Source organism: Microtus oregoni, unplaced genomic scaffold, assembly GCF_018167655.1.
Source record: "Microtus oregoni isolate MIOR12 unplaced genomic scaffold, Mior012 000006F_ref0000085, whole genome shotgun sequence".
Taxonomy (NCBI): Eukaryota; Metazoa; Chordata; class Mammalia; order Rodentia; family Cricetidae; genus Microtus; species Microtus oregoni.
The window spans coordinates 47,152,933-47,178,836 of record NW_024543065.1 but is presented as its reverse complement, the minus strand read 5'-3'; the positions used below and the strand labels follow the sequence as shown (position 1 = coordinate 47,178,836).

Here is a 25,904-nt window from a genome sequence, read left to right as displayed (position 1 = left end):
AAAGAAGTTAAAACATGAAGGCTCTCAACTACTGCTATTAAATGATTAGTGCTAGTGACATGTGGCTATTTACAATACAATGAGCTCTTCTAGTCTTAGGTGGCAATGGCCATGTGTTGAGTAGCTGGAGGCTGCCAGACTGTAGGAAACTGGGAACCTGTGTAGCACCAGGCATGTCATATACTATACCCCATGTGAGCTCACAGAGTAATGCCACAGAGCTCAGTGTAGACCTCCTCACAGAGCAGGTATTTAATAGTCATTTATTTAAGAAAATGAAACTTCACAGTACCAGTATCCCACCCCTATTTCCCCCCACACACACACCAGTCAACACCACCAAGCAAATAGTACCCAGGTTCCCTCAATCTCCACTCCAGGCCCAGGAGGCCAGGGGGTTAATAGCAGTCCTCAAAGTCGGAGTCCGAGTCTGAGCTTTGCTGGTTCTGAATCTGACTCTGCTTCCGGTATAAACAGGCCACCTGAGGAAAGGGTAGAGGGTATCAGCAGCTCCTGCCAGCTACTCCTATCTCTATGGCTCCTGGCAAGAACCAACCGCCTTCCCAGGGCCTCACCTGGTCACTGGTAGTGGCTTGCTCTGGCTGCTTGTCTCCACGGACACGAATGAACCGAGGGAAACGAAGGGAGATACCTTTTTCTTTGTCCACCTGTGAGAGAGAACAGTCATGGAGGTGGGGGATGGCAGGTTCTGCAGGGCTCCAGTTGCAATAATCTAACAAGTGATTCCCTAGTCTCTTCCTCTTTCCTGACTTGGGCCTTAGATTATGGGACTGAGCAATGGGCTGTAAAGGTTAAAGAAGGTATCAGCATGTTTGAAATCTTGGTACCCAGTGTGCTGTAACACTCAGGAAATAGCAGCTGCTATTGTTATCTGTGCTGTTAGCATCCTGATGAGCACAAGTACTGAAAACCAGCTAGCAGCTCTCAACTGTCAAGCAGCTATGAGCCAGTTACCTCAGCTCTCTGTGATGCTCATTCTCACCTATGAACATAGGCACACAGATTGGCATTTCTATGAGGTTTTAATGGGCAATGTGCCAGTTACTAAGCTATGGCTGCATCACTGGAAGTGTATAGGACAAAGGTCAACTACTTGCACTTGGTATCAAGGGCCCTTGCTCTCTAGTATATAGTAAGTGTGATTTAAAGAGAGAGAGAAAGATAAACCAAGCCTGGAACAACTTGCTTGCAACCCCAGCTGCTCAGGAAGATGAGGCAGGAGAATTTCAAGTTCAAGGCCTGTGTGGGTTGATAAGAATTTGTCTCAAAATAAACAATATCAAAAGCACAAAAACAAAAACAGAAACACACAGTAAAAATAGAGGAAAGAAAGAAACGTATGATAGAGCATAACACCCCAGTGAGGGGCCAGGGATGGGGCTCAGAAGTAAAGCACCTGCTGAAAGTCCCCCAGTGAGGTTCTGATCAGCAGTAGAGAACTTGCCCAGCATGCACCAGGCTCTGACTTAAGTACCAAGTAACCCTAAAAAGCAAAAACCCAGGAGGTATACTTTTCAAACTACAGGTATGATTCTACTCAGAAAGTATATGCCAGTCATGCATACAGGAAGAACGGTCAAAGGAAAAGCCTTAAATTTGAGTGGTACTATCTCCTGTGTGCTGTCTACTGACTGCTATAGCCAATAAGGCTACATCACTGATCTGTTCTGACACTGGGACATTATCCACGGAACTGCAAAACTTGGTAGCATGACAGCTAATTCTGGGTGAAGTAGCAACTTCAGTCATAAAGGAAACATGGGGGGGAAGGGGAAGCTGAATTTTCACATAAGTCTAGGTTCTCAAGTTACTGCAGAGACGAAGGTCAGATGCTACCAAAGGGAACAATGTCACTGTCTTCTTACTACAGCTGAGAATCTGACACCCAAATATATTCACAGCTTTTAATCAACACACAGTAGGAGCATGACCCAGAGTGCTTCCCCATCAGTTCTGCCTTCCCTCCTGGAGTCTTTCCCAGACCCCAGCACTCACCAGGCCCCGTGCAGCAGGGTAGATGGGGGACAGGGAGAGATCTGCACACTTCACCTCCCACACGACACTGGGGTCCAGCCAGTGGTCTGGAGCCACTGCCCCATCAATTCTCACATAGGGGCGTGGGGTTGGCAATACCAGGGCCTGCAGTGAGCAGAAGGAAAGGAAATGAGGTTAAGCCTCAAAGCCAGGGCTTTGGGAGAGAGGGATTAGAAATGAGGGAAGAGAAGAAAGTAGAGATGTTTCTCTAAGCAGTCCTTAAGACCAAGAACTAGATATGGAGTATCCAAAGGAAATGGAAAAGGGAAAAATTAAGACACCATTGGGACTGAGAAGGAATGCTAAAGATACAGAGAGGCAGAAGCCCAGAGAGACATACACATACATACATACACACACACACACACACACACACACACACACACACACACGAAGGGAGAAGTTTGAGGAGGGAGGCACAAACCTAGGGAATAGCAGAGAGATATCCAAGAATGGGACAAAGATGGGGTCTGACCTGAAAATACCATTATACAGGACAGAGATTCAACACCTCAAAATGCCTGAGACCAGTAAGAAAGATAGTCCTTCTCTAGAGGCTCATAGCACTTCTAAGGGACAGCTCCCAGATGTATGCTGTGCTGCGACATGCAGTCCCTTGGCCAGCATCTCCAGAAAGTAGTTGGCAGATCTGGCACTTGAACCTAGATGTTCTCAGAATCCAAGCTGTCAGCACCTGGCACAGGTGAGTGTGATGAGAGGCACTGGGTAGTCACGGGGCCTACCTTCAGGCTCTGGTGATGCTCCTCCAGCTCTTCATCACTGAATCCAGTTCCCAACTGCAGGAGAATATGGCAAATTAGAAGCTCATCTGACCAGCTAGGGTGATGCTACTGAACATTGGGCCAAAACTCATAGGAAATAAATGAAAGGCTGTACATGTCATGTACTGCCATTTGTTTTCTAGAAAGATCCATCTCCTCTGCCGTGTCTCTCCAATGTCTAGGCAAGATCTCTACCACTGAGCCACAGCCCCAATCCCTCACTGGGGGATTCTAGGCAGGGGCTCTACCACTGAGCCACAAGCCAGCCCCTCACTGGGGGATTCTAGGCAGGGGCTCTACCACTGAGTCATGGCCTCAGCCCCTCACTGGAGGATTCTAGACAACATCTATATTGCTGAGCTACATGCACTGACCTTGTGACTCTCCTACCTCCCAAGAGCTAGGATTACAGGCTTGCACCACCACTCACCACTCCTACTCTTAACACTATCAGCAAACTTAAAACTATCATTTAGGAAATGCTAAAAAGGAAGTAGTCATAATCTATGCTGGCAGCTAGCATTAAACCGGTTATGTAAGTTCCTAGCTAGACAAGTCCTGTCTGTAGTGATAGCCGTATTATTGTTTGCCTTCTGTCCTAACAATAATGCTTTTAAAACCCCATTCTGGATTAACACTGTAAAAATGCAAAAATATTGCAAAATATATTTTTGGCCACAGACTAGTGCCCAAAATATGACAAATTACAAGCCACCTGATCACATGGGTAAATGTGAGATATGACTCATTTATTCAGAGACAGTGGAGCCTGCACATGCACATCTCAGAGTGTAACTGTATCCCTCCCCGTCATTTAACCAGCACCCAACTCCCCAGGACCTTGCATATGGCCTGCAGCTCTTCACTCTCTTCATCATAGGCAGCCAACAGGAAGCCCCCATACCGGCCAGCACGCTTCCCCCGACCCAGATAGGCACCAATCACCACAAGATCCAGAGTGTCACCCACACCGTCAAGGTAGTCCTTCTTCAGCTGGAGGAGAGAAGTGAGGGATGAGAGGGGAGAAGGGCAGATGGGCTTGTCCTTAAGTTCTTGAGAACTCCGAGGAAGAGGAGCAAAGCTCATGGGGAAGCTGCAGCTGAAAGGACTTTTCATCTTGAAACAAAGCAAATGGTTGGAAGTATGTGAGGGGAATCATCTTTTATCTTTCCAGGCTGAGCAGGAATCTGGATTCTCCTGCCTCAGTCTCCAGAGCGTTGGGGTTACACACCCAGCTCAGGGGTCTTCTTGTTTCCCTCTTTGCTTCAGTCCCCAAACAGTCAAGGTTAACTTACTCAATCCATTCCTTCACACTTACCCATACACTCCAGAAACACTTATGAAGCACCAGCTAAGTGCCAGACAGGCACGTAAGTAGGTACAAGAGTGAACTACTGCTAAGGCAGGGAAGGTTTACACACAATGAGTTGCTTCTAGACAGAAGAAACAGACCACAGCCAAGAGGAAATGCACAGCAGGCCTAGCTTGCCCAGTGATCCAAGTGCCTGCCATCTTGTGCAAGGAAACATTCCCCCACACCCTTCTCACTTCTGCCCAAACCTACATCACACTGGCTTATTCTCTATAAAGTAGGCCAGAGTACCTCTGCAAAGTGACAATAGGATCAGACTTTCTCTGAGACCCTGCTGACTTCCTGAAACCTTTAGAAAAGAACCCAGTTTCATCTCACAGGGCCCAGGCTACACAGTCTACAGCCTGCTCACCTGACCTCCCCTGCCCACCCTGAAGCCTCCTGGCCCTTGCACCTGTGGCTCTCCAGTCCAGCTGCTCTACCCTCATCTTCACACGGCCCACCCCTTCCTGCTGTCCAGAGCTGGACCCAGATTTCCAGCTGGATGGCTTTTCTGTACCCAAGCCCTCCCTAACCAGGGTGACTCTTTAGTCATGAGCTCACCAGAGACGGTTTACCTTGGAACAACCCTGAGGACTCTCCTTTGTGTACTTCATACAACAAAGACACAGCACAGGGAGCACAGAGACCTGGCTTGGCTTCCTCACCCTGATATAGTTCACAGGGGGTTGCAGGAAGAGCCATTAGCCACGCTTTGCTGAGGCAGGACATGTGACTGGGTTAGAATCATATAATGGGAGACGCACAGAGGCGGAGCACCGGCGCAGCCAGACGCACAGAGGCGGAGCGGCGGCGGCCAGACGCGGCGGAGCAACACCGCATACAGGAAGAGGCTTTCGGGGACCAGCGCAGCAGCAGACCCAAGCGGCAGGGACAGGCGTGCAATAAGGAGAGCAGATCGCCCTACTACAATTGAATCAAAGAGGGAAACCTGATCCGGTTTTTAAAGGACCCATTGGATAGGATCAATAGGAGGAGATGGGCAGCCGCCAAGGCAAGAATTCACCCAACAATCCAAAAAACAACATGAAAACATCAGAACCCAATGATCTTACAACAGAAGTATCTGAACAACCTAACACAGAAGAAGTGGAAAAAATCGGCTTTATGAAGATAATAGAGTCCCTTAAACAACATGTAAAAAATGTCCTTATAGAAATGGATGAGAAGTATAACAAAAAGTTTGAAGAAATGAGTAAATACGTACATGATACCCTGGGAAACCAAGAAAAAACAATCAAACAGGTAATGGTAACAGTTCAAGAATTGAAAACTGAAATGAAGGCAAAGAAGAAAATACAAACTGAGGACCAGCTGGATATGGAAAATCTAGGCCAACAAGCAGAGTCTACAGAAACAAGCATAATCAATAGAATACAAGAGCTAGAAGAAAGACTCTCAGATGCTGAGGACACCATAGAGAAAATAAACGAACAGATCAAAGAAAACAGCAAAGCCAACAAATTCTCAACACAAAACATTCAGGAACTATGGGACACAATAAAAAAACCAAACCTAAGAATAATAGGAATAGAAGAAGGAGAAGAGTCACAGCTCAAAGGCCCAGAAAATATTTTCAACAAAATTATGGAAGAAAACTTTCCCAACTTAAAGAAAGATATTCATTTAAATATTCAAGAAGCATACTAAACACCAAACAGACTGGATCAAAGAAAAACATCTCCTCGCCATATAATAATCAAAACACAAAATATACAGGTTAAAGAAAGAATATTAAGAGCGGCAAAAGAAAAAGGGCAAGTAACTTATAACGGTAAACCGATCAGACTTACACCTGCCTTCTCGATGGAAACTATGAAAGCCAGAAGGTCCTGGATAGAGGTTCTGCAGAAGCTAAGAGACCATGGATGCAAACCCAAACTACTATACCCAGCCAAGCTATCGTTCATTATCAATGGAAAAAACAAGACATTCCAGGATAAGAACAAATTTAAACAATACGTAGCCACAAATCCAGCCCTACAGAAAGTAATATAAGGAAAATCGCAACCCAAGGAATCCAACACTGCCAACACTGCCTACAATAACCCAGGCATCTAATGACCCTTCACGAGCACATCTCAAAGAAGGGAGACACACAATCTCTACTACCAAAAGCAATAAGAATAACCGGAGTAAACAACCACTGGTCATTAATATCACTTAATATTAATGGGCTCAATTCACCTATAAAAAGGCACAGGCTAAAAGATTGGATACGAAAACAGGATCCAACATTCTGCTGTTTGCAAGAAACACATCTCAACCACAAAGACAGGCACCTACTCAGAGTAAAGGGTTGGGAAAAGGTGTTTCAAGCAAATGGTCCTAAGAAAAAAGCAGGTGTGGCCATACTAATTTCTAACAAAACTGACTTCAAACTAAAATCAATCAGAAGAGACCGAGACGGTCACTTTATACTCATAACAGGAACAATTCATCAGGAGGACGTCTCAATACTGAATATATACGCCCCCAATATAAAAGCACCTACTTATGTAAAAGAAATATTACTAGAACTCAAGGCAGACATCAAACCACACACACTAGTAGTAGGAGACTTCAACACTCCTCTCTCTCCAAGGGACAGGTCAATCAGACAGAAACCTAATAGAGAATTAAGAGAATTATTGGAGGTAATGAAGCAAATGGACTTAACAGACATCTATAGAACATTCCACCTAAATAGGAAAGAATATACCTTCTTCTCTGCAGCTCATGGAACCTTCTCAAAAATTGACCACATACTCGGAAACAAAGGAAACCTCCACAGATACAAAAAAATATCAGTGTCCACCTGTGTCTTATCAGATCATCACGGATTAAAGTTAGAAGGCAACAACCACGCTGCCCCCAAAAAACCGACAAACTCATGGAAACTGAACAGTCAACTACTGAACCACACCTGGGTCAAGGAAGAAATCAAGAAAGAAATTAAAGTCTTCCTTGAATTTAATGAAAATAAAGGGACAACATACTCAAACCTATGGGACACAATGAAAGCAGTGCTAAGAGGAAAGTTCATAGCACTAAGTGCCCACTTAAAGAAAACGGAGAATGCATACATTGGGGACTAAACAACACACCTGAAAGCTCTAGAAAAAAAAGAAGCAGACGCGCCCAGGAGAAGTAGAAGAATGGAAATAATAAAACTGAGGGCTGAAATCAAGAAAATAGAAACACAGAAAACAGTCCAAAGAATCAATGAAACAAAAAGCTGGTTCTTGGAGAAAATCAACAAGATCGACAAACCACTATCCAAACTAATTAAACGACAGAGAGAGAACATGCAAATAAATAAGATCAGAAATGAAAAGGGGGACATAACCACAGACACAGAGGAAATTCAGAGAATCATTAGATCTTACTACAAAAGCCTGTATGCCACAAAACTGGAAAATACAAAAGAAATGGACATTTTTTTAAATAAGTACCATATACCAAAGCTAAACCAAGACTAGGTGAATGATCTAAATAGACCGGTTTCTCGCGAAGAAGTAGAAATGGTTATCAAAAATCTCCCTTCGAAAAAAAGCCCAGGACCAGATGGTTTCAATGCAGAATTCTACCAGAACTTCCAAGAAGAACTAATACCTATACTCCTTAATGTATCTCACAATATAGAATCAGAAGAGTCATTGCCAAATTCCTTTTATGAAGCTACAGTTACACTGACACCAAAACCACAAAAAGACCCAACCAAGAAAGAGAATTGCAGACCGATCTCACTCATGAACATCGACGCAAAAATTTTCAATAAAATACTGGCAAACCGAATCCAAGAACACATAAGAAAAATTATCCATTATGATCAAGTAGGCTTCATCCCAGAGATGCAGGGCTGGTTCAACATACGCAAATCTATCAATGTAATCCACCATATAAATAAACTGAAAGAAAAAAACCATATGATCATTTCACTAGATGCGGAAAAAGCATTCGACAAAATTCAACACCCTTTTATGATAAAGGTCTTGGAGAGAATAGGGATACAAGGGTCCTACCTAAATATAATAAAAGCTATTTACAGCAAGCCAACAGCTAACATTAAATTAAACGGAGAAAAACTCAAAGCCATCCCACTAAAATCAGGAACACGACAAGGATGTCCACTCTCTCCATACCTCTTCAATATAGTGCTTGAAATTCTAGCAATAGCAATAAGACAACATAAGGAGATCAAGGGGATTCGTATTGGAAAGGAAGAAGTTAAGCTTTCGTTATTTGCAGATGATATGATAGTGTACATAAGCCACCCCAAAAATTCTACCAAAGAACTCCTACACCTGATAAACAGCTTTAGTAATGTGGCAGGTTACAAGATCAACTCCAAAAAATCAGTTGCCTTCCTATACACTAAGGATAAGGAAGCAGAGAGGGAAATCAGAGAAGCATCACCTTTCACGATAGCCACAAATAGCATAAAATACCTTGGGGTAACCCTGACCAAGGAAGTGAAAGATCTACTTGACAAGAACTATAAGTCTTTGAAGAAAGAAATTGAAGAAGACACCAGAAAATGGAAAGACCTCCCTTGCTCTTGGATTGGGAGGATCAACATAGTGAAAATGGCAATTCTACCAAAAGCAATCTATAGATTCAATGCAATCCCCATCAAAATCCCATCAAAATTCTTCACAGATCTGGAGAAGACAATAATCAACTTTATATGGAAAAACAAAAAACCCAGGATAGCCAAAACAATCTTATACAATAAAGGATTGTCTGGAGGCATTACCATCCCTGACTTCAAACTCTATTACAGAGCTACAGTATTGAAAACAGCTTGGTATTGGCATAAAAACAGAGAAGTCGACCAATGGAATCGAATAGAAGACCCTGACATTAACCCACAAACCTATGAACACCTGATCTTCGATAAAGGAGCTAAAAGTATACAATGGAAAAAAGAGAGCATCTTCAACAAATGGTGCTGGCAAAACTGGATGTCAATCTGTAGAAGAATGAAAATAGATCCATATCTATCACCATGCACAAAACTCAAATTCAAATGGATTAAAGACCTCAATATCAGTCCGAACACACTGAACCTGATAGAAGAGAAAGTGGGAAGTACTCTACAGCACATGGGCACAGGAGACCACTTCCTATGTATAACCCCAGCAGCACAGACACTAAGGGCATCATTGAATAAATGGGACTTCCTGAGGCTGAGAAGCTTCTGTAAAGCAAAGGACATTGTCACTAAGACAAAAAGACAACCCACTGACTGGGAGAAGATCTTCACCAACCCTGCAACTGACAAAGGTTTGATCTCCAAAATATATAAAGAACTCAAGAAACTAGACCGTAAAAGGCTAATCAACCCAATTATAAAATGGGGCACTGATCTGAACAGAGAATTCTCAACAGAAGAACTTCAAATGGCCAAAAGACACTTAAGGTCATGCTCAACTTCCTTAGCGATCAGGGAAATGCAAATCAAGACAACTTTAAGATACCACCTTACACCTGTCAGAATGGCTAAAATAAAAAACACCAATGATAGCCTTTGCTGGAGAGGTTGTGGAGAAAGGGGTACACTCACCCATTGCTGGTGGGAATGCAAACTTGTGCAACCACTCTGGAAAGCAGTGTTTCGGTTTCTCAGGAAATTCGGGATCAACCTACCCCTGGATCCAGCAATATCACTCTTGGGAATATACCCAAGAGAGGCCTTATCATACAACAAAAGTATATGCTCAACTATGTTCATGGCAGCATTGTTTGTAATAGCCAGAACCTGGAAACAACCTAGATGCCCTTCAACGGAAGAATGGATGAAGAAAGTATGGAATATATACATATTAGAGTATTACTCAGCAGTAAAAAACAAGGACTTCTTGAATTTTGCATACAAATGGATGGAAATAGAAAACACTATCCTGAGTGAGGTAAGCCAGACCCAAAAAGAGGAACATGGGATGTACTCACTCATATTTGGTTTCTCGCCATAAATAAAGGACATTGAGCTTATAATTCATGTTCCTAGAGAAGCTAAATAAGAAGGTGAATCCAAAAACAAACACATAGGCATCCTCAGGAATATTAACCTTCATCAGGCGATGAAAGGAGACAGAGACAGAGACCCACACGGGAGCACCGGACAGAAATCTCAAGGTCCAAATCAGGAGCAGAAGGAGATGGAGCACGAGCAAGGAACTCAGGACCACGAGGGGTGCACCCACACACTAAGACAATGGGGATGTTTTATTGGGATCTCACCAAGGCCAGCTGGCCTAGGTCTGAAAAAGCATGGGATAAATCCGGACTAGCTGAACATAGCGGACAATGAGGAATACTGAGAATTCAAGAACAATTGCAGTGGGTTTTTGATCCTACTGCACGTACTGGCTTTGTGGGAGCCTAGGCAGTTTGAATGCTCACCTTATGAGACCTGGATAGAGGTGGGCAGTCCTTGGGCTTCCCACTGGTCAGGGAACCCTGATTACTCTTCGAGCAGATGAGGGAGGGGGACTTGATCAGGGGAGGGGGAGGGAAATGGGAAGCGGTTGTGGGGACGAGGCAGGAATCCTTAATAAATAAATAAATTTAAAAAAAAAAAAAGAATCATATAATGGGACCCATGCTCAAACAGGAAGTGTTTGGAGACTCCGTTGCATAAGTGGGGACAGACATCCATACTGGGGAAGCCAGGCAGAGGCCAGAATCACCTTGAGCCAGTTGTGTGACCTCTTGGCGATCTCATAGGTGGCATCAACATCCAGGGTCTTCACCATCAGTCCCTCACAGGAGTCTGTAGGAAACATGGAAGCCTGGTTGCGAACCAGTGGCTCACAAGGCCTGAGCAGGCAGGATTCCAGGCCAATCTCAGGGGTTGGGAAATGGAAACATGGCCAGCCCAGGCTACAGCAAGGTTTCAGACCCTGAGAGAGATCTGGTTACACTCACCCTTCACCGACTGCTCCAAGAACTCAGCGATCTGCTCGATATCTTTGGTGTCCAGGGAGGTGGCAAAGACAAATTCGCCCTCCGTCTCCACAAAGTTCTCCCGGAGCAGTTGCCGGCGTCGAGACAAGGGCTGGCGAGTCAGGGACTGAGGAGAGAAAGTGGACAACACTGAGGAAATAAAAACAAAAAAAGCCCAGACCTTGACAATGTACACAGGGGCCACACATAACACATGGTTACAGAAAGCTGAGGAAGAAGGAGCCAGCGGCCAGCAGGACTGCCAGAACTCTAACTGCAGGTGGAGGGATCAGAGAAAAGCAGAGCCCCCTAGTATGCTCAACTCAGGATTACCTAATGGGAAGCCATCATCCAGCCAGCCAGAATGAACACTTTGTGGAGTTATAATTTAGTGTTTATCTATTATTAATTTGTTTATCATAATATGAAGATATGGGTACCCATGGCATATGTGTGGAGGTCAGAGGATAATTCTGTGCAGTCAGTTCTCTCATCTTCACACAGGTTTCAGGGACTGAAGTCATGTTACAAAGCTTGCCAGACAATCACTTTAATATGCTAAATGCTATCTCGTAGGCCCCATTTCTTGTCATTTTAAATACTACCCAACAAAGGTTAGAGCCATGAGATTAATAACTAACGAAGGACTGAGAATCCCCTTCGAAATGAGAAAGTGATTATCAATGCAGTGGTCCCTCAATATCTAATAGATATGGGAATGAGTCTGGGAGCCCCCCCATCCCAGTTATCAAAATTCATACATGTTAAGGTCCTTTATAAGCAATGGTGAAATAAGTTAGGTAGGGGTTGATGCCTGCTTGCTAACTCAGGAGGATGAGGCAAGATCACAAACATACAAACTTTATAAACACAGACAAGACAGACAGAACCTGAATAAGATGTTATCTATCCATGGGAAAGCTAGCCTCTGCTAACCTTACTTCTTTATAACAGACTCATCTGTCTGGTCAAACAATCTGCACTCTGTGGCTCAATTAGCCAGAAATGTATAGACCATTATTTCTGCTCATAGCCCAGTGACAGATTCAGGTCTAGACCAGGTATAGAGATTTGACTGGAACTGCCCAGACAGAAGACATCAAGAGAGAAGCAGAAAGAGAAGTTAAGAAAAGAATGGGAGATCTTGTCATTCAGCCCAACCCCCTAGAGCATACAGGAGGAGTTCTCTTCAGGCTGGTTAAGAACGATTTCTGTGATAGGAATCATCAGCTTCTTAACTAGTACCCTAAGTGACCATTTTCAAGCTTTCATTCTTAAGACCCTTTATAGCCTTTTTTTTTTAATTTTTATGTTTTTAGCAGATACTAGAGATATAAGATGGTTTCATAAATAGTAGGCAGGTACTTTACTTCTGAGCTCCAGCCCCTCACTGGGGATTCTACGCAGGGGCCCTACCACTGAGACACACTCCCAGCCCCTCACTGGGAGATTCTAGGCAGGGGCTCTACCACTGAGCCATGCCCCAGCCCCTCACTGGGGGATTCTAGGTAGGGGCTCTACCACTGAGCCACACCCCCAGCCCCTCACTGGGGGATTCTAGACAGGGGCTCTACCACTGAGCCACACCCCAGCCCTCACTTGGGGATTCTAGGTAGGGGCTCTCCCACTGAGCCATGCCCCCAAACCCTCACTGAGAGAGTCTAGGTAAGGGATCTACCACTGAGCCACAACTTATTAAAAAGTACTTGAGGACTCTCTTCAAAGGGCTTCTATTTAGGGGTAGGGGAGAGGTGGTCATTACTTCTTGATATTAACGATATCAAGAAATTTAAAATATAGTTAATTCGTTAAAAAAACAGTGCATTCAATATGTCAAAATAGCACTTATTTTTTCCCCCTTTTTATGTTCTGCAAACAGAGCTTACGGCCTTGAGCGAGCCAGGCTGGTACCCTACCACTGTGCTACAGACAGTGGATATTATAAAACACACACCTACTTAAAAATAGTGAGAAGAGAGGCACTGGCTGATTAACAGTATGCAGACCCTTTTGCTCAACAGAACAGAGGCTGGTTTTTTCACTGCTTCTGAAATCACTGGGAGAAAACTCCATTTCTATCATAGAGATGTAAAACTGCATGAGGAGTCCTCAAAATCACTGCAAGAGGTCTGGGGGCCTCTGGCCTATTGAGCCCAGACTTAGAAAGCCACTGCCTGAGCAAGACACAGCAGCTCAGTGATGGAGCAGAATCAGAAATGGGAGCCAGAGACAGCTCCAAACTCACTCCAACCTGCCACTCTGTGTGGCCACCTGTCACAGAGCAGAACTCACCTCTCCGTTGAGGAAGATGAGATCAAAGGCATACAGACACACCTGCACCTGTATCTCTGATGCATCCACCTCCTAGTAACAAAATAAACAGGCATGAGGGAAGGGGAGGTGACCTTCTGTGCCCTATCCCATCATGCTCCTCTCCCCAGAAAAGGTCACACTGCCGAGGAGGCAGCAATGCTGGAGACACAAGTCCTGAGTGAGGATGGCTTCTGGGAAATCCTGACTTCATTCTCCTTCACTGCATGATTTGCTTTCCACCCTCCCCTGCTGCTAGCTAATGATGACAAAAATGCCACAATTCTAGCCAACTAGATATAAAAGAAAAGCCAGCTGAGGTAATGGATGTGTGACCTCCCCAATAGGCCTTTCATAGAGAATGAGATATAGGAAAAGGACCCTTCTATCTTTCCTAACTGGGATCCTGGGGTGAGACTGTGATGGCTGGAAAGATGGTAGTCACTACGCCAAGGCTAGGAGATCCACATCCAGATTCACTCTGACCCTTAGGGGGCCAGGACCGGGAGGAAAGAGACAGAGTGTGGCTATGCAACAGGGAGTTGATGGGCTGATGCTACCTTGCGCTTTCGAGTGGTGAGCACTTGGAATGGCTGGATCTGCTTCTTTTCCCGATCCCAGGCCACAGCCTCGGTGTCCAGGATGAAAGAAGTGACAGAGGGGAGTTTAATCTGCAAAGTGAGGATAGAGGTCAAAAGACAGATGCAGGCCATTGAATTCCTTTTCCCTCCATTGTTCTCATGAACCACAACTGACCTCAGCAAGACACAAAGACCTTCCTGAGTCCTCACTAAGGGGCACTAGCTTTCCTGGTGACTTGCCATTTGGCAGCAGCACCCACAGAGAAACTTCCTTCTTCCTCCAACCACATTCAACTTCCCCTGAACCCTTGAGGTTCCCCTCTGAGGTCTCTGAGCCTTCACCTCACCACACCCTGCCTCAGCCACCCAACTACTGGTCTCCAATCCTGCACTCTACAATAGCATCTCTGGCCAGCAGCCAAGGTGACTTTCACAAACCCTGATTATTACTGTTAGGCTTACTATTAAAAGTGGTGTCACTTCTTTGGGCTCTGGAGAACTCTTCATCAGCTCCAGTCCTCTCTTCACTTCAGCAAATCAGCTGGCCTGTGTCTCTGAGGGGCAGGTATCTCACAGCACTGGGCCTTTGCACACCCAGCTCCCTATGCAATGCCTGCCTTCCTCCCTACCCTCTTTCCTATGGTCTGCCTTCCCTGGGAAGCCTTCTTTTCCCTCACTAAAACACTGGTACAATGCCAGGGATTGCCTTTCATGTTACATCCCAGAGCTAGCTGTATGGTTTAAGACACTGCATGCCAACTCAAGAATGTCCAATTCAAATCTCCTTTTCCCTCAGTGAAACATGGGGCCTTCAGGACTACATGCCAAGAGTGGCATGCCTTCAGCCTTCATTGGTGGACTCAAGAAAAGTGCTCTACTGCTGAGTCACACCCCCAGTTTCTCATCGGTAGACTCTAGGCCATTGTTCGAACACTAAGCAATGTCACAGTCAGTTATGGTTCTTAGTCAGGGTCACAGATACTGAACCTTTTCTTCAGAGTCTATAGTGCGCCCCTCTACTGAAGGCAGCAAGCCCTGGCTGTGTTACCTACCACAGGCTGCAGCACACAGCAAATGCCTAATCAACATTTGTTGAGTGAATGGGCACAGAAAACATGCTCCATAAGGGTACTTCCGGGAAATAACAAAACCAAGATGTGCTCAGTGGTTAAGAGCACTTGATGTTCTTACAGAGGACTTGGGTTCAATTCCCAACATGGAGGAAGAACAGAGAAACTCCTGGCCCAAGGCCTAGCCCTGCTCTGCCTCTGAGCTACTTGTAAAGCCGCAGCTGCTCACAGGCCAGTGCCCTTTAGGTCCTCTCTTGGCCTCATTACTGGACAGGCTTCAGACTGATCCAGGATTCTACTAAGGATGTTAATCAGAACCTGTGCTAAACAGTGCCCACAAGTTGAAGCCAAGGGGGTCAGGGGTAGGGGTAGGGATCCAAGAAAGCATTAACTTCCCCAAGGGCTGGGTGAGACATAGCCTAGAACCTCCTTTTCCCTTTGTTTCTATCTGGAAGTGTAGCAGTTGCAGGGAGACAAGAATAGGATGCAAGCTAGACAACCAAGGACAGTGGAATCAGAACAGCCTTGAATCACCTGCCTCCAGACTGCTATTTTTGCAACATCTGCTCAGGCCATACTGAAGCAAGGCTGTTACACACAGCTACACATGTCAGTCTCCTAGTAAGCCCCAAGTAAGGTTGGTCCAGAGAGGTCTATACCACAGCTCAGCAGGCAGACACTCACCTTGGGGATGCGGCTGATGATGTCAGGGTACTTTCCTGTGTTGTCTTCCTGGTTCCTGCTGAAGATCTTCACCTCTCCACCTTCCAGAACATGAATCTACCATCACAGGGAAGGGAGAGAAAGTCAGGCAAGCCCTTCCTGTGTGGCACTGTCTTCAGACCCCACCTTCACTGGTAAGTTTGGGAAGCTCAGTGAGATACTACACAGATCTGAGCAAATCATCTTAAGTGTCCTGGTACTTGTAACCTGTGTATGGCATCTACCATCTTCTTCTTCTTCTTTTAACATTTATATAATGTGTGTATGCATATGCATGCTTGTGTGCATGCATGTGTGCACAAGATTTACCATACTGTTGAGTGTAGAGGTCAGAGAACAAGCAGAGGAAGTTAGTTCTCTCCCTGCACCATGTGGGTCCTAGGGATCGAATTCAGGTCATCAGGCTTGGGAAAGCATCTTGCCTACTGAGTCATTTCACCAGCCTGGTTGCCTGCCTTCATTGTTTCTGACTTCTCATTTCCCCACCTCCCTTTCTTTGAAAGCTCATCCACCTTGCTGAATGCAACCAAATCTGTTATGAGTTGTGCTACAATTAAACCATTCTGGATTCTACTGTTGGCTTAGTTGTTTGAATGCTGTCTGGTCACAAAATTTAAGCAGGGTTTTAAATATACATGCCATCTCACATGTATGGTATCTTTAACATATATATGCATATGTTTATAATCATGACCACTATTATAAACTATTTTCTGGTTGTCTTCTCAGTATTATTCTGAAGACTCACTGCTGAGGCTGCACATGTGGAATCCACTGCTGTGACTGCCTCAAAGCCTCAGGTACCACTCACCTCATGTGCTATCCCTTCCTCATGTGATAAACGCGAAACTAGTGCCAAATTCCACAGATACAGAAAAGCCACAGCACACTTCCTCAGCACCAACGCATTGGTCCCAGGAGGTACATGCCTGTCACTGCACTAAGATCACACAAGGACCTCCCAAAATGGCAACCATAAATCATATTGTATTCACCAAGTACCAGGGGAGTCAGCATCTCCTGATGACCCTTCTGTGGGTCAGAATTTCTAGCAACCCCATTTTGCCATAAGCTGGAGATGATAGGTACCGCACTCACTGAACAGACGGGAGATTAAAGCCAAAAAGAGGACTGTGCCATTCAGGACCTGTACTGAGTATCTTCCTCACACAGGAAGGGCTGTGCTTAACCCATACCTGTGCCCGCTGCCCATCGTATTTATACTCGCAGGTGAAGTCCACCTCCTCAAAGCGCTTCAGTACCTCGCTGACACCCCGAGTGGGATGGGCCAGCATTGGTTTAAGAGGGATCCCTGGGAGGAGAGGAAAGCAAATTAGGATGGCAGAGGGAAGGTGATCAATCAAGGAATTAGAGGGAGAGGCAAAGGCTACCAATGTGCCCAGGACCTACTACTCTCTTCTCCTGCCATCATGTCAAGGGGAGGAACACCCACATTTCAGAAGAGACACTTGGGTCCTCATACCAGCCTCCCTTATTATTCCTGTAATCAGGAATAATAAGAGCTTCTGCAGTCCACAGGAATCATGTAGTGAGATTTCAGTGGATAATGCAGAAGGCTGACCCAGCAGAACAAATGTATTCTTATGGAGGCAAAACCAGTTCACATGGTGCTGGGCCTACCACCTTTAGCATATCAACTGATTCTCACAGTGAATCTCTTGTGAAATCATAAGCACTCTCCCTTGGTGTAAGATTCAGCAAAGTATACACAAGTGAGCACGACTCTTTCCCACGTACTGGTATACTGAGTCATCCCCCCTACTCTGTGGGACCTCCAGTGGGAAATTTTGACTTGGTTCCATAGTCTAATCTCCACTTCACTCCCTGAGATACATCAGAAGCCACCTCCCTACAACTATCTCCCATTTGGCAGGACATGTAGTCAGGAAAGGAGTCTTTCATATAGATCACATTTGGGACTTTCAAAGATAAAGAGACATCCAAGCTCAGGGAATTGTCTTTGTTTTGTGTGATATAAAAACTGGAAACTTTAAGCCGGGCGGTGGTGGTGCACGGCTTTAATCCCAGCACTCGGGAGGCAGAGGCAGGCGGATCTCTGTGAGTTTGAGGCCAGCCTGGTCTACAAGAGCTAGTTCCAGGACAGGAACCAAAGCTACAGAGAAACCCTGTCTCGAAAATCCAAAAAAAATAAAAAAAATAAATAAAAAAATAAAAACTGGAAACTTTACAGAAGAACAGAAGGAAAAGAATAAAGAAACTGATGCAGAAAAATATGTAGTGGAGAGTTCATTTTCACCCTCAAATCAAAGTCCCGCGCCTGCTGTAAGTCTTCTTCTGAACCCCGAGGGGACACTGAGGCTGGCACTCAGAGGTCCCCAATAAAGAGCAGTATACGGTCACACCAGTTACATTCTTTATGAGCAACATGATTAGCTCCCCTCTTTCCCTGATCATATAGGCTTTAGAGCAACAGCTTCAAGATAGCAGAGGGACAAAAAAAAGGAACCCAGGTCCTTGAATGACTGACGCACAGACACATGCTGCCATGCCCACCTGCCAGGCTCTGAATATGTAGGCAAATTCTCCTTGGCCAAGCCACTGCCTTCTGGGGAACCTTTGTTGCTGCAGCCCATGTTCCACTAAGTTATAAGGGAGAGCTCAGAGAAAAGGGAAAGGGTCTCGGCAAAGAGAACAAGTACTCAGAAGCTATGTGGGTGCGGCTGCTCACACCAGCTCAATGCAGGATAGCAGTCCCAGCTTCAAGGGCTCATGGCATGGTACCTGGGCTCAGCCTGCAGTGCTCTGGGAGACGTTCCAGCCCATGTTCCAACAGCACAGGGATGATTCGATCCAGGTCAGGCACCTCACTAGGAAAGGATTAGAGAGAAGATAGCAGGATGACAAGGTCTTTTGTTTTCTTCCGTGGTGCTGGGTGAAGAGGTAGAACCCAAGGTCTTAAGCATGTGAAGGAAATGTTCTGTTGCTGGGTCACACCCCCAACCCAGATCAGGATGGATCTAAGCAGACATTAGGGGTTTCTAGGACGTGGATTCTAGGCAAGCACTGTATCACTAAAGCCATGCTCTTAGCCACTCACTGATGGATTCTAGGAAAGCACTCAACTGCTAAGACACATTCCCACTCTGATTTTATAAGACAGGATCTTGCTACATACCCCAAGCTGGCCTATAACTTGAGATTCCAAGTGCGTACTGAGATTTCAGGTGTATGACCACGTCCAGCCTATAGAGGTTCTTTCTAGAACTTGAAAACTGTCTTGTCTATATACAAGTCCAAGTACAGAGATACCAGACCTGGGCTCCTGGACACCTCTGCTTCACTGTGACCATGTCCCCATGTGTCCTACTCTCAGTCACCATACAACATGCTGACTGGCTCTCATGTCCTGAGAGCAGTACCTGTGTCCCACTCAAGGCTATTGCTGACTTATTCACAGACAGAGTCTGGCAGATCGTAGAGCCTCCAGAGGCTGAGCCACTGGGAGATCTGTAAGAAACTCATGACTGCTGTGCGCCCAGTACCCAGAGCAGTCGGGCCCAGGTCAGGTGCCTTGGGGATATTTATAGAACCACTCACTGCTCTCTTTCCTCTAGCATGGTCACCAAGTCAAAGGTGCTTGGTCAGCTGCTAACTAAAGTCCCTCCATGTGGCTCACTATAGGGCCCTAATCCTCTCTGTGCCTGTAACATCTATTATGAGTGGTCACCAGTCTCTTCTCTGGGTACCTTAGGGAGTCTTGTGCCCGCAGGCCCACATGCAGTCAGTGCCTGCCTCTCGCTGCTCACAACCCAGTGTCATCCCTGTCATGATCATGGGCCCTTGCTGTTGTTAGACCCATGTCAGTCACTCACGTGTTGGCCATCACACTGCCCCATCCCTGCATCTCACCAGAAGGTCTGCTTCAAGATCATGCCTTGTTCTTCCAACCACATCTTTCTGGCCTCTGCTGTCTTGCCCTTCCCAGCATCCACAACAGCAGGGGGAAATTCTATGAAAAGACCCACCAGCAGTTTAGTGATGAACATGACCCTCAGCTACTCCAGGGTCCATGGTCCCAGAGGGCAGTATGTGGTATGTGACATGGAAAGGAATGAGGTAAGCTGCCCAAGAGCATTCAGAGGAGAATCAGGCAACAGATGGAGAAGGGAAGCCCTGAATAAACAGTGATGGCATAAAAATGGGCCAGAACTACTCACCTTGGCCAGGGGGTGTGAGGCTCACAGCCTGGGCAAGCGCAGCCAAGACCGACTGCTCAGCCAGCCCAAGGCGCAGCCGTCCACTTAAGGACCTGAGGAAAAAGCATCAGGGGTGAGCAGGCTGGCTACTCTCTAGTTTTGCCCTCTACAGTTTGCCTGCTCCTGTCTACCCAATCTCCCCAATCTCCACCTTTTGTGGAACCTCTTCAATGTCCTATCTTCATAGCCTCAAAGGAACCCAAAATGAACACATAACCCTAAATGACAAGGAAACTAAAGCCAGTCAGGAATGGCCATGACCGCTATTTATCCCTGGGAGAAGGAAGCAGGAACCTCACAAGTGACAGGGTATGGGCTTGAGGAGGGAAAAGTCACAGTCAAGAACCTGACCCAGCCCAGGCTATGGTTTAAGCCAGTCACTACACAGGTAGCTAAACCGCCTGCACCTCCACCTCTATCAACTGCAGGCTCCACCTGACAGAGTGGCTGGGAGAACTGACGACATCAAACAGTAGGTACAGAGCAGAGCACCTAAGAAATTGTTTCAAGACACACTTCAAGAGAAGTCAGTGACTTTCCTTCTACTGTCATGATAGCTTTATGTTGAACTCAGGCCAAGGCAGACATAAGTAATCAATCACAGATTTACCCTTGAGCTCCAGGATCCTTCTCTAGGTAGGATCACCAGTGCAGGGGAGTTTACCCATGAAAGTAAATTATTATAGTTTAATAAGAAATATTCCCCACGAACAGGGGGAGGATAGAAGGGGAGAAGGGAAGAAGGAAGGGGAATGGGAAAAATGTATATAGTTCAATAAAAACAATTTAAAAAAAAACAAAAAATAAAAAGAAAGAAAGAAATGTTCCCCACAAGCTCACATTTTAATGCTTGTCTACAGCTGGTGGTACTATTTTGGGAGGCTGTGGGAACGTCAGGAAACAGGGCCTAGCTAATGGAAGCAGGCCACTAGGTCACTGTGCAGCAGATTATACATGCCTTGGTTCTAGTCTTACTGTTTCCTTGTCTGCTATAATATGAGGAGCCTCACACACACATACTCCTGTTGCCACACACCCTATCAAGCTTTCCCCACCATGATGAACCCAAACCTTCCAAATCATGAACCAAAATACTCCTTTCCTCCATCAGGCAGTTTGACCACAGTAATGCAAAAGTAACTACCAAGGATTCCTATGCAAAGTCAGAACTGTTGGTACTTTTCTCATCAGAAGGCAGTCAGGTTTTTAACAGCACCTGGAGCTGCCAGGTGCTCACCACTACGCCCATATGCCTCCCCACTCTCATGAGCCCCATGTTTACCTGGCAATGAATCGGGCTTCTGAGTGGCGGCAGGCGACAAAAAGGCCCTTGATGATGTCCACCTTCTTAGCCATGGACTGAAAAAGTGGAGAACAGGCACAGCACCATCAGAGGATGAACCAGACAACCTTCAGCTTTGGAAAAGCTGCCACCACCACCGCCGCCACCACTACCACCTGTGGTAGCCTCTTGCTCTGAGGGCAATGACAATGAACTAGCTCTCTGCCTCTCTCCCTTTATCCAACAAGCATTAACAAGAGTTCTGCCCTCCCCACCCAGGAGGCATGGCATTAGGTTCCAGGGTCTCCAGAGGAGAACAGGATGAGACACTGTGAACCACACAAGCAGAAAAGAACACTCAGCTCCCACAGTCAAAGCACACAGTCCCCTCCACATGCTTTGCTTTAGGTCCGAGGACATCTGGGTGTTGGGATGAGCCACTCCGCTCCACTTACAGCACTGCCAGTGAGCCGGGCAATGTCACAGAATTTGGTAAAGACCCCGGAGGTGGTGAGTGGAGGTGGGGGCAGCATGAGTCTCTGAGTGCTGCGGCTGTTTTCGGCCACCAGTCCCACATCACCCTTCTCAGCTACCTCAGCCCGGATGGACTCCAGCTGACGACCTTGATGGAGGAGACAGTAGGGAAGGAAAGGGGATGGAGACATTGTGGCTACCTGTCTCCCTTCAATGGCTGGATGCTTCTCCAGCTATCTGGGCTTGTGGCGTTTCCCCTTTTCTACAGATCACTTCCTTAGTACAGAAGAAGGCTAAGCGACAGCCATTCAGAGGAAGACAAGCAGCTGAGTGAACACACCCAGACTCAGGGACACGAGTGGACGGGACTAAAATCCATGGGATGGGACGAAGTCAATGAAGAGTGAAAAGGGCTTCCTGTTCAAATCTTAGTCTCTAACAGTCTCCAGCTTCCTGTTTATTTTGTTTCTGTTTCTGTTGTTCTACCTTTCAAAAATAGCAATAAAAATATGGGCTGTGTCTTAACCTTGTTTATGGTTAAATCAGAGTCACATTATGGTACGCTTGAGGTACGAACAGGAGGCTGGCAAGATGGACAGGCAGGCAGTCACGGCAATTCAACGGCTGAGTTTGTCCCATTGCCTGTCTTCACCCCTCCTTTCCATCCCATAGCTCTTGTCCCAAGAGGCTGGGCCTCCACACCCTGTACTACCCAGATCTTAAAAAGCTGGTCCTGTCAAGTACTCTTCCCCACTGGCCTCTTCCTCTATCCTGTCCCACCCCCAACCCCTTCACACCCTCCAAGTGTCACCTCCTGTTGGGGCTTCCTACCTGTGGCCTGGGCAACTGCCTTGAGGAGGACACCATCACCTACGCCCAGCTCTAGTCCCTGCTGAGGTGGCCCAAGGCGGCTGAGGCTGAGGTAAAGGACAGGGAGCAGGTCTGGGGGTGACAGGGCCACCACAGAGCGTAGCAGGTTGCTCAGTGTCTCCACCATCTTGAGGCTAGAGGAAAGAGTTGGAGTATGTCCATCTATTTCAAGGACAGTGGAGTGTGGGGTCCCAGGAAGTGAGGGGGTGGGCAAAAGCAACAAGAGAAAGGAGAGGGACGAAGAGCCAAGGAAATAGTGACAGCTTGCCTATGGAGGGTGACTGTGAAAAGGACAATGAAGATGGTAGTAATCACTAACGGAACAGCCGCCATGTACAGACACTTCCCCAAGAGGGTGCTGGTTTACCCTTTCCACCATTTGTCCCCTCTGAGATAGGTGGCATCATTATCCCCAGTTTACAAGTAAGAAACAGGCATGGAAAGAATGAGACTTGCCCAAGGTCATGAAGCATCAGGCTGAGGTTCAGGACGAGGCTGTCCACTCCAGGACACTCAGCCACTGAAAATGATGGCCAGGCTGCCTACGAAACGTTGGTTATGGTGACACAAACAGAAACTGTGGGCTTCCTATTTGCCTGGCTTACATGGCCTAACTGAAGAGGCCATGTAGGCTGGGGATGTAGTCCAGTTGGTACAGTGCTTGCACAGCATACACAAATGCCCACACAAACTGAGCACAGAGACACACCTCTAATCCTACTACTCAAGAGGTGGAGGCAGAAAGAGCAAATCAAGGGCAGTATGAGCTACATGAGACCTGTGACAAAAACAACAAATTTTAAAGAAAAGCTGTGTTTTCTTACAACAGATGTTGGAATGTGCAGACACCTTCCTTCCGAAACCCTTATCTACTCAGCTCCAGAATGGGACATATCTTGAAATAAGAACTCTGTAGGTAGGACTAAGGATAGAGAGGAAAGCATGCTGGATTAGAGTGAACCCTAAACCCAAGGTCTCTCAAAGAATAGGACAGAGAAAGAGAAGGTGGTAATAATACAAGCCTAGAAATGCTAAGGTTGGCTGGAGTCCCAGAAGCTGGGAGAAATTGTGCCAGGTTCTTTCCCCAAATCTGAAGAGGAGTCAACCTGCCAACCAACAACCAAATTGTTGCCACCACTTTAGGCTTCCTGAGTTGTGAGAAAATCATTTTCTATTGTTTTAATTCAACAAGTGGCAATCTGTTTCTGCCACCCTGAGACAGCAGCAGAGGTGAAACAGTGGGTGGATATATGAAAAGGAACAGGAAATTCCCAAAAGGTTGCTAAGAGGGAAGCTGCATAGTGGAAAAGCCAGGCATTCAGCTTTGAGACCAGCTGATAGGGGACTAGACCAATGACATTATATGTAGTGAGAAAGCATTGTCTGAAACTAGTTCTGAGGATACATGCTACAAATCCAAAGTGAGACCTTCATCCAAGTGGCCAAAACTTTCAGCAAGTATCAAGGTCACAAAGGACAGAGACAGATGGAGGGGATGCCTGCGGACAGGCCAGCTAAACACCACAGGCGGGAACCCCAGACAAGAAACCCGAACAGAAATGGGTATCACAATGCAAATGAAGGCAGGAATCTCTAACAGCCTTGTGTTGACATCTTGATTCTGACCATCTTGGTTCTGACCATGGTCCAAAGCCCAAAAAAGACATCAACACAAAGGAAGCCAGTAGTCCAGATATATGACGACATTCAATTACTTTTGAAGGTTTTCTAAAAAATCTTCTCAAAAACCTTTTAAAAAAGAAACAAACAAATCGGATAACCCTGTACCCCATGATTTTAGGCTATGGGTCAGGTCCTTCTAAGTAGATAATGTATGAGATTTTCCAAAAGCTAATGTCTCCCCTATGTCATGTTGATAAATTCAGTCTCCACAGAGGTATGTTCTCTCCTTTATTCATGGGGAAACTGAGTCTCAGAGAGGTAGACCAAGCCACCTGCCATAGGCACAAAGCCAGGAAGCAGAGCAATGTTAAGTGTCCCCTTGACCACCTCACCAGCTGCTGCTATAAACCACTTTCTGGTACTCAACGCCCTTCCCATGTCCTCCATCACCTCACTGTAGGGTTACACTCCATGGGAAGTTCTTAAACATTCCCAAGGAAACATTTCTAAGGACAAAGCATTGAGGGCAGCCTAAAGATGTGTAAAAATGAAGGAATGTTATAGGAAAATTTAAATATTCCAGAAAAGCTTAAGCCAACATGGAGAAGTAAAAATGAGATTGATCAAACAAGCACAGGCTGAATGAGTACACTCCATAACACTTAATACCACAGAAGAAAGCCCTAGGAGAAAGTCCAGAAAGGGACAGGACTGGGGAGAGAGGCGAAGGAGCCACCATGGACTACTGATGCTGATGTTGTGCATCACTGGGAGGGAAAGCTCTGCAGGGGAAGTGCGGCAAGCAAGGTCACCCTCGCTGTAACCAAGATTAGACTACACTCACTTGAGATGTGGAAGCAAGACTGAAGTCACTCGGTGTGAAACATTTCCTATAATTCCTAGAATCTGTTTCCTAACCCTGCAGTCTGGCTGAGCCTTGTTTCTCACACAGGCACATTCAATCTTTGACACTGCAAAGTCCACACTTGAGAACAGTGCAATTGATTTACAAGCAACAGGAGACAGTTCTCAAGATGCATTAAGTGTAAGATTTCTGTGTTGAGCTACAGTCATAGCTATCTTTGAGCACAGGTTGGACCTGGGCCCACTTAGCGCAAGAGAATATGACATTAGAAACGATGCTGTTGTGGCACATGTCTTTAATCCCAGCACTCAGAAGACAAAGGTAGGCAATCTCTGCGTTCAAGGTCAGCCTGGTCCACATAGTAACTTCAGGCCAGCCAGTGCTACATAGAGAGACCCTGTCTCAAAAAGAAAAAGAAATGATGCCGAGAGTCTTCTGAGCCTGGGCCTCAAAATGATGTGAGCCATTTTTGTGAATGGACAGTGACAATGATGGGGAGAAGAGATGAGGAAAGACCACAGGGAAGGAGGTAGCACACAATGCCATGCTCTGGACAGAGCCACAGAGCATCTGTCCCCAGACATGAGTAATTAATTACCGAGCAGAAACCTCCTCTATCTTCTCAAATGTCCGGGCCACAGCAAGAAAAGGAACCCTGGGAAAGAAAAGAGATGCAAGAACCATTTGAATAGGCCAACATATCCTGTATCCAACCTGCCTCTTCATACC

General features: G+C 46.0%; 1 protein-coding gene across 7 annotated transcripts in view; it reads right to left on the bottom strand.

The window, feature by feature from the left end:
• Nucleotides 1-226: 226 nt before the first annotated feature.
• The window catches only part of Lig1 (DNA ligase 1), a 40,931-nt gene continuing 15,253 nt past the window's right edge, over nucleotides 227-25,904 (bottom strand). For 6 of the 7 annotated variants that reach the window (XM_041653747.1, XM_041653746.1, XM_041653749.1 and 3 more), the window contains 18 exons: nucleotides 25,774-25,830; nucleotides 22,649-22,821; nucleotides 21,799-21,965; nucleotides 21,344-21,420; nucleotides 20,023-20,114; nucleotides 19,715-19,814; nucleotides 18,587-18,672; nucleotides 17,020-17,135; nucleotides 15,785-15,880; nucleotides 14,010-14,120; nucleotides 13,432-13,503; nucleotides 11,122-11,266; nucleotides 10,884-10,966; nucleotides 3,678-3,830; nucleotides 2,799-2,852; nucleotides 2,017-2,160; nucleotides 576-668; nucleotides 228-482 (listed from right to left, as the gene is read on the bottom strand). In XM_041653747.1, coding sequence (XP_041509681.1) covers nucleotides 399-482; nucleotides 576-668; nucleotides 2,017-2,160; nucleotides 2,799-2,852; nucleotides 3,678-3,830; nucleotides 10,884-10,966; nucleotides 11,122-11,266; nucleotides 13,432-13,503; nucleotides 14,010-14,120; nucleotides 15,785-15,880; nucleotides 17,020-17,135; nucleotides 18,587-18,672; nucleotides 19,715-19,814; nucleotides 20,023-20,114; nucleotides 21,344-21,420; nucleotides 21,799-21,965; nucleotides 22,649-22,821; nucleotides 25,774-25,830 — 1,903 coding nt within the window. In that variant the 3' untranslated portion in view covers nucleotides 228-398. Of the gene's footprint in view, nucleotides 483-575; nucleotides 669-2,016; nucleotides 2,161-2,798; nucleotides 2,853-3,677; nucleotides 3,831-10,883; nucleotides 10,967-11,121; nucleotides 11,267-13,431; nucleotides 13,504-14,009; nucleotides 14,121-15,784; nucleotides 15,881-17,019; nucleotides 17,136-18,586; nucleotides 18,673-19,714; nucleotides 19,815-20,022; nucleotides 20,115-21,343; nucleotides 21,421-21,798; nucleotides 21,966-22,648; nucleotides 22,822-25,773; nucleotides 25,831-25,904 lie in introns of all 7 variants that reach the window. The other variant, XM_041653743.1, reaches the window with a different exon arrangement.